This window comes from Lolium perenne, chromosome 4 (genome assembly GCF_019359855.2).
Source record: "Lolium perenne isolate Kyuss_39 chromosome 4, Kyuss_2.0, whole genome shotgun sequence".
NCBI lineage: Eukaryota > Viridiplantae > Streptophyta > Magnoliopsida > Poales > Poaceae > Lolium > Lolium perenne.
This window is the reverse complement of record NC_067247.2, coordinates 40,804,357-40,813,125: the sequence shown is the minus strand read 5'-3', so window position 1 is coordinate 40,813,125 and position 8,769 is coordinate 40,804,357. Positions and strand designations below refer to the sequence as shown.

At 47.4% G+C, this 8,769-nt stretch overlaps 1 protein-coding gene across 1 annotated transcript; it reads right to left on the bottom strand.

Moving 5' to 3' along the window:
- Window positions 1-3,440: 3,440 nt before the first annotated feature.
- LOC127346706 (uncharacterized) lies at window positions 3,441-7,400 on the bottom strand. Its single transcript, XM_051372982.1, has 6 exons — window positions 7,266-7,400; window positions 6,343-6,702; window positions 4,747-5,307; window positions 4,082-4,331; window positions 3,869-3,984; window positions 3,441-3,769 (listed from the first exon to the last, which is right to left on the bottom strand). The coding sequence occupies exons 1-6, from the start codon at window positions 7,398-7,400 to the stop codon at window positions 3,746-3,748; spliced, it is 1,446 nt and encodes a 481-aa protein (XP_051228942.1). The 3' UTR covers window positions 3,441-3,745.
- Between the last annotated feature and the right edge of the window lie 1,369 nt (window positions 7,401-8,769).

Genomic DNA, 8,769 nt, shown 5'->3' with positions numbered 1-8,769 from the left:
TTTCGAGCATAATCTGAGAAATAAATTAACCGATCAAGCACACTGCACATCACCGAGAGTTTTCCTTTACAACGTAGTGCTTACAATTCTGACATGATTTTGCAGAGTTTAACAGGTACAATGAGCATCGTAATGTTACTTTGGCTTTTCGTTATGCGGTATTTATACAAGGATCCCGAGTATCAAGACCTTTCTACTTTGATACTGGCCCCGCCTCTTTCTCTCGCTCCGACTGTATTTATGTACATGGTAACACGAGAAGATGAGGCAACCTACACCTAGAGCTTATCAGCAACTTCATGGGGAGGCATGTTTGTAGTTTGATTTTATATAGCAAGAAGAATAATTATATAGTGAACTTTTCGATTCTTGATGAGCCAAGTGTACTTATTTTATTGCAAGCAATGTGCATCGTGTAACCTCTTTGTTTCTGATTGGTGGGAGGCACCTGTCAGTGAAAAAAAGCTAGTGCACTCCCAAAATGTTTAAAAGGTTGAGAGGTGGGGATACCTATCAGCTGTGTAAAATGCAATGGTACATGCCTTAGAAGGAGGGAGACAACAGCTGCAATGGTGGAGCCCACTGGCAAGCTTGTCGCGGTGCTAGGGTGCCCGGCAAGGGTTAGGGATATCATGTGTGGCTCCTCATGTAGTAGCCGGATGCAGAGCTTGTCAATTTGTTGGCCTCTCTGGTAGTGACCAGAACCATGCGAATCTGGGGCAAACCGACATATCATCCATCGTGATCATTGCGTGATTTTTTTTTTTTGAAACGGAGGTAAAAGCTTTGCCCCATTCTATTAATTAAGAAGGAGTTTTACATGTATGACCATGCCAACGAAAACCGAAAAAAGGAAGATACAAGGGATCACTCTCCCGGCATGATTTCACCCAAACGCTTGGCACCCGCTAGCACCAAAAGTGCCGCCTCCTTTCTAATCTTTTCAATAACAACGAATGAGGTCGCACTCTTGTTTCGAAAGACCCTAGCATTACGCTCGCTCCACACCTCCCAAGTGACAAGAAGGGTTAGGGAGGCAATGCCCTTACGGTTGTTGGAAGAGCCCCCCGCCATCATGTCCCACCACCCGGAGAACGCGTAGTTGGACCAAACATGATTGATGCCGCCAACGATGCCCAACCACTCGAAGACGGAGCGCCAAATACGAGTGGTGAAACGGCAATGGACGAAGAGGTGGTCCACGGTCTCCGCACATTGTTTGCAAAGAGGGCACAATCCACAATTTGGCCATCCACGCTTCACCAAGAGGTCAGCCGTCCACACTCTATTTTGGTTTGCAAGCCAAGCAAAGAATTTGATTTTTGGCGGCGCCCACACCTTCCAAATAGTCTTGTGAAATGTGGAGTAGGTAGAGCCGAAGAATTGCATAGCATAGGCGGACCTCGAGGAGTATTGGCCATTGGCCGTGAGCTTCCAAGAGATATCATCGGGCCTCTCGGGGTCAAGGTGAATGGTGGTGAGCAAGGTCCAAAGGTCCACAAATTGCAAGAAATGGTCTAATGAGAAGGGGCGTTGTAGGTTAATCTTTGCAATCCAAGCCGCCCCCTCAAGAGCATGCGCAACCTTCCAAGACTTCCGCTTGGAGATCTCATAAATGAGCGGAGCGATATCAATAGGTCTTTTACCATGTAGCCAAGGGGCATGCCAAAATGGTGTTTTCTTTCCATCTCCAAGCGTGATGTTGGTTGCGGCGTAGAATAACTCCATATCATCATCGGTGCACGGATTCCTGGAGCCAATCCACAATTTGTTGGGATCTTTCCATTTGACCCAAGGCCAACGGAGCTTAAGAGCCGTGGCAAACTTACCCAAGTGTAGGATCCCTAATCCCCCAAGCTTCTTAGGACGACACACAACCTCCCAATTGACCTTGCACTTGGCCCCGGTGGTAACATCCTTGGCGGACCAAAGGAAGGCCCTTTCGATCTTGTTTATGAATGCCAAGGTTGCTGGCGGCATGGCAAGACCATGTTGTGGCCACGGAGGCTGACCACTTGCCCTAAAACTTTTGGCATGTGGTGTTCTTTCGCAATTGAAGACAATCGACTATGGGTAGGCAGGTAAAAATCCAGTGGAAAATATGATTTGTGGTTTTACACATTTCGGCATACAAGTGTATGTAGTGTAGCATTTGTCCAAGATACATTAACGATGATGTTATCCTGGGCTCACTGAGGTAACTAGGGAGTAAGAATATTGTGGTACAAATATGAGATCATTTTGATAAGCGCACATGTGATTTAGGTTAGTTTTAAGATATAGGGTAGATTGTAATTAATATCAATATTTTTTAGGAACATTTGAACTGTGGAACTTCATATGTTCGTAGATATTGCCTTGCATGGATAGTAGATATACCATAAAATTTTCTCATGTTTTTCAAGTATATAAAGAGGGGTTCCTTTGTACGACCAAGGAAATAGGGAATTCTTTTTATAAGAAAATGGACATTTTCAACTATTGGTATCGTGTGACATATAGATGGATTTAAATATGTGTGATTATACTGTCCTCCTGAAGATGAAGGTTGCCCCGCAGCATCACTTTGCAAAATATTTAATTAGGATAGCTACCATGTGATAACTTGTTATAAAACAGGATGGAAGTTTATTTGTTACTATACAGTAACAAAAGGAACGATTCCTTTACTAAAGCATACTTAAGTGAGATATTGATCTGATGCCCTCGTCTATGTAAAGCTAATGGTGAAAACGAATTGTCAATCAGATGGATGGTTTGAGCAATAGATTTTTTACTTTATTTCAGAACTAGGTTTTAGCACACTAATATGATTCGTCTTGTGCATTTAGCATCCATTTTACTCTGCTTGTTCCTTAAATTGGTATGAAAGACAAAGATCCGATGAGTACTAGCTGCGTGCTTAATCCGGCATTCAGTTCTGCATATTATCTTCCTGCATGTTAGTTATCTTTTTCTGCAGAGCCTCATTATAGGCATCCTGTGAGGAGAAAGTTTTAGTCAGTATGAACATCTTTGGGCTATTGAACTAATCTCAGTAGATTTGGCATCCATCATAAACTTGAGTGCCCTTTTATTCGTAAACTGCAGCATTCACATAAACCATTGTTGTGTCACCCACAAGCACAGCAGACTCTCTTTCATTTTGCTCAAACTATTTTGACATGAGCTCATGCGCAGAAGTTAAACTCTTTTCCTCTTTCAAAATGCTGAAGGCGCCACGATGGCAAACTCGCCGGAACCAATGTGCCTGGATTGGCGGCACGGGTTTCCTCATGCAAGGTAGCAGATGAGTGAACATCACTACATCAGCTCATTATAAATTCTTCAGAATTATCTCTATTTAGTAGAAACGGATACAGTCAGCTAAGCTGAAAATGTACTGAGCAACTTTTGTCAGCAAATCAACAAAATCCATATACTACCAATTCAACATGCCGTTGAGGAAAAAACTCCAAATATCGATCCAGTCGAAAGAGTGCAGTGTAGGTATCAATCAGCAGCAAAAAATTGACAGGATTGAACGAATGCATCCAATGGCAATATGTATCGCACTATTATAATCCCACCTCTAAACATGTATGAACAGGGGCAATACTCGCATCTATCACTCTGACACGCCTGAGCACAGGATGAACGACAAGTTCACTTGACAAACAGCTCCTCCGACAATATGTACACTACGCTCCTGTAAAATATGTGCATTTAGCTCCTCGAAAACTTTGATTCTGTCCCCAAAGCAATATCACTTGTCTCTTCGACAGCAGCACTGCAACGAAGGTAAGGTACATGCGAGTTATCATTATTTTGTACAAACTCAGAATAAGAAAAAAATCATATAAGAAAGAAGAAAGAGTTAGATTTATACCCAGATCAAATGGGCGAGAAAGATCACTGCAGCGCCAGCCAAAACATAATAGAATAATCTCATGGAATCGACTGCAAGCGCCCAATGTAAAAACATCATCACAAGAGCGCTGATACCTACGACACAATGTTTGAAAACATCATGACAAAGATACTTATACCTATAAACAATCTTCAAAAATTAGATAACAGTAAGTGAATCAGCAGCACCTACCAAACATTCCGAGGTAACTGGAGAAACGGGCATACTGCAACTCCAAGGAAGAACGTCCAAACAAGCTACAGGTGACACCAAACGACACCAGACACCACCACAGCATCAACAAAAAGCTAACCCCCCATCTGTAGTCATCTGAGAACTCCTTATCTGTCAACAAACCATCCTTTCCGAGATAGGGGAGCAGTGAAAGTGATCCACCCAAGCAGAACAAATGAATCCCTGCCCAGTTATCTGACTTGCTTCCCTACATCCAGTGAAAAGATCGTTCAAATTTTGTAACTAGATAAGCTAGACCCACAACTGTTCATTAGGGTAATCTAAATGGAAAAACCACTTGATCGTACCGTAACATACACATACATGCAACAGTATACATGTACGCGTCTGCGTGCGTGTGCATGCGCATGTAGTGATACGTTGAATCGTTGATGCCAGCTTCAAATGTTAACACAAATTAAGTCTTGTGATTTTCTAGGTACCACCAAATACTATACTGCTTCATACAAGTGAACTAAAGTAGTGTCGGGTAATGCAGCCAATCAAGTTCTGCTAGCACAATTAAATCACTAATCATAAGGGGTTCCATCAAGCATATATATACAACTCAACATAACAATGACTAGAAACCATTCAGCTACCACACAAATTTACGGTCGTACCTTACTCTGCTTTGAAGAAGAAGAAGAAGAAGCAGCAGCTACTGATGTACTGCTGGCTGGGGAAGTTTTCTGCAGCAAATATTCCTCTAAGTCACCTACTTTTGTTTTCCTGGCCCACCAGGCAGCATGTCCAACTCCTGTTATCTGCTGCACAGGGGGGTTGGGCTGGCCGGCTGTTGGACCCTCTGTGCTTCCGAATGCTGCCACTCGCAAGAAACATCGTCCAGCAAGTGCCAAGTCAATCGCACTGTGCATGAGATCGTCATGTCCCTCGTTAACTGCATCATGTGCAAACGCGACACAAGCTTGGATCAGACCAGAGACAGCCTCAGCTCTTCTAGTGCCATCTGCCTGTGTGAGCTCTTCAGCTGCATTGAGCAATTCTACGCTGCTCACGCCCTTGTTGTCCCCAGCATTCCCTAGCTCGTTCGCCATGCGTGCCATGTGAGACGCGCTAATGGGGAGAATGGCCTTCGAGACATCAAGGGACCGTGAAGCTGTGCCTCCAGCAAACAGAGTCGATGCACTTAACAAAAGCTCCATGTCTCGTATTTCCTGCATCTATTGCCATAAAAGGGTAAACATCCATTAGTGTTTAATAGACTGCAATTCATGGTATAAAGCACAAATCAATACAAATAAAAGTTAAACAAAACAGAATACATTTACAGTTATCATCTGAACAAAAATTATATTCAAACACATCACCTCCAAATCCTAGGTGTAGTCCCAATGCTAGTCATTCTGCATGCTAGGAGACAACCCAGCTATAAGGTGAAAATTGTACTACCTCGGCTCATCCACCTCATACCCTACCCCTTGCTCTCTGAAATGCGCTTTCCTTCGAAGTCCTAATCAGTGATAAATTAACTGCAAACAACACCTGGATGGCGTTTTAAACACACATGGTGTACCAATATAATGGGGGAGTTTTCAGCAGTAAGATTGGTTATGGCAAAACAAGTTTTGACTAGTGGGTGGCCATGGGGCAGGCTGCAACACTGCCCCTGTGAATAGAGGGCGCGTGATGGAAGCTTCCTCCCCCAAGTTGCCTACTATCATCAACCAATGCAGCTTGTGCAATGTGCTGTGCTGATGTTCCCATCGTGATCCAGTGATGTGCAACAAGGAACTGGGTGCTACAGGCCTAAAACATACAGTACTACCTTGGACCTATTTAATTGACGCGAGTCTATTCACACAGTAAGCTAGTTTTGGCTCCTCCCCGCGTCGATTTAATCCGACAGTAGTGCGTACAGGTTTGTTCAAATCAGCGATGATGCTGGGCCTGGGAGCCAGCGTTTCCCCAATCTCGGCTGCTCTAGCCCAAAAGCGATTCCACGAGTTTGTGAACTGAGACGATTACAACCGTCGAATAAATCCCCAACACCGTCAAATAATCTACCATACTCGAAGAATGGTAACAGATTGCTAGAAAGTCTATTCGAAATCAACAGAACTCAGGCATCCAGGCTAATACTAGTTTAATTGAACTCCAAATCGCACCAATCGCTTCAGATTGCTAGCCCTCCCCAATACGAACAACAACCAAGTGCGAATCGTAGCAGGCAGAAGTAGTCGCGAACCTTGGGTCACCTTCTGAAGGCGACGACGACAACGGTGCCCGGAGAGGTTGGTGCCGACGAAGACGGTGGGGCGGAGGCTGTAGCCGCCGAGTTGGTGTCGACGAAGACGGTGGGGGCGGAGGCTGGAGCCGCCGAAGACGGTGGGGGCGGAAGCTGTAGTCGCCGAGTTGCTGGCGCCGACGAAGACGGTGGGGGCGGAGGTCGTAGCCGCCGAGTTGGTGCCGACGAGGACGGCGGGGGCGGAGGCTGTAGCCGCCGAGTTGCTGGCGCCGACGACGAACACGGCGAGAGACGCCGCCGAATGCCCTGGGGTTTCACTTTGCCGCTCTCTCCGAGGAAATATGGGGAGCACGAGCACCTCGTAGTCCCTCTGTCATTTGGGCCGGGCAAAAATATTTTCCATTCCTTTTTTTCTCGACTTCAATTCTCCTTTTGTTTCATTTTCTCATTTTTTATTTTCTTTATTTTTTCGGTCACCTTTATTTTTGGTACATATCTTTTTTTCAAAAAAAAATTGTGTTACATCGATATATATGTCCTCAACAGTATGTTAGCAAATATTTTCAGCGATACTGTTTGTTTTAAACTGAAGGCTCGACGAGCCCGACTTTAAATTAACAAAGCCATCACGGCCAGGAATACAACAAGAACACCCACAACAGAAAAAAGAAAGCGAAAAACTGGGGTTGCCAGCTAGCGGTACAAGCACATGTGCTAAGCTAGAGCCTAAACAAAGATAAAAACAAAGGAGCCGAAGGCCTAGCTAAACACCGGCAGCTCGGCTGGAGACATCACGCACCGAGCCGCCGCTCCGAGGAACTGCACCAAACTGAAGAAGTACACTGGGCCACCTAGCAGAAGACCACCGACGCCAAGGGAGCTAGCTAACTGCGCAAGAGAGCAGGTGAGACTCCAGAGTTCAAAGGGGGAAACCTTCACGACAGCGCCTCCAGGAAGGGACACGGCGCTCACAAGCGTCGTCGCTGTCGGCACAGAGGGGCCGTGCAATGCTTTCGCATGGGCTTCAACACCCACCCCACGGAAAGCCTCTGTCTTTGCAACTGACATCAGGACATCACCTAGCTATTGAAAACCACCAGTGTCCCCCTGCGCCGACCTCAACTCTTTCAGCCACCCTAGGCCCGAGAGTGGTCGCGCAAACCTGGAGCACACCGTCTATGTGAAGTCGGTCGCATCAAGCCGCAGTGCATCGACGAGAAGGGGATCCGAGGAGGATCTCGGAGAGCTCGCGAGTCAACAGGGCAGCAGACAGTGCCCAAGGGGGGCAACCAGCAACAGGGAGTGTGTCGTGGCCACGCCTCCAAGGAGGTAAACGGCATCTGTAGACGTCGTCGTCGCCGGCAGTGGCCTAAGCCTTGCGGTGCTTTCGCGGACACACTCGAAACCGATGGCGTCTCTGCAGGCCACACCCTGCAATACCAACCCAGACGGGCAGAACCGAGACGAACCGCCCCCACGGTTGTCAAAGTGGCTGGAGGGGATCAAAACATCAATGGCGGCGGCGAGCCGTCACCATGCCATAGCCGCACCATCCTACCAACCACGGGTCCCAAGCTCTCCCGAGCCGGAGCAAACCCGCGAGAGAAACTGGATGTCCTGGCCCCTACCGCGAACACCCAGATGCGGCCCAAACCTAGGCCCACCTACCCAGATCTAGGCCCGCCGCCGCCATCACATGGCCAGGGCCGAGCTTGTCGTAAAGCAGAGCGTCGACGAGGAGCTTGGCCACCTGCCGGAGACGAAGAAGACCGCCCGACCATGCCAACAACGGACGCGCAAGGCGCCTTCTGCCGCCCCGAGGCGCGCACGCGAATCAAAGGCCCCTGCCCTTGACCGCCGGAGCAACCCGAAGAAGCCGACCTGACGCAGACGTCGCCCGCGAGGAGGCGACCGCGCCGCCGAGCTCCGCCGCCTCGACCTCGAGGAAACGCCTCGCCGCGGTGCGCCGGCCCGCCGCGCAAGGTGCCGTCGCTTCCTCATAGAGGATTGATACGTCTCCGACGTATCGATAATTTCTTATGTTCCATGCCACATTATTGATGATATCTACATGTTTTATGCACACTTTATGATGATTTTATGCATTTTCTGGAACTAACCTATTGACGAGATGCCGAAGTGTCAGTTCCTGTTTTCTGCTGTTTTTGGTTTCAGAAATCCTAGTAAGGAAATATTCTCGGAATTGGACGAAATCAACGCCCAGAGTCTTAGAATTGGACGAAGCTTCCAGAACACCCGAGAGTCGCCAGAGGGGGGCCACAGGCCCACCAGATGATAGGCTGGCGCGGCCCAGGCCTTGGCCACGCCGCCTTACTGTGTCGTCGCCTCATCGACCTTCCGACTCCGCCTCTTCGCCTATATAAAGGTCCCTGACCTAAAACCTCGAGACGGAAAAGACACGGTACGAGAAACCTTC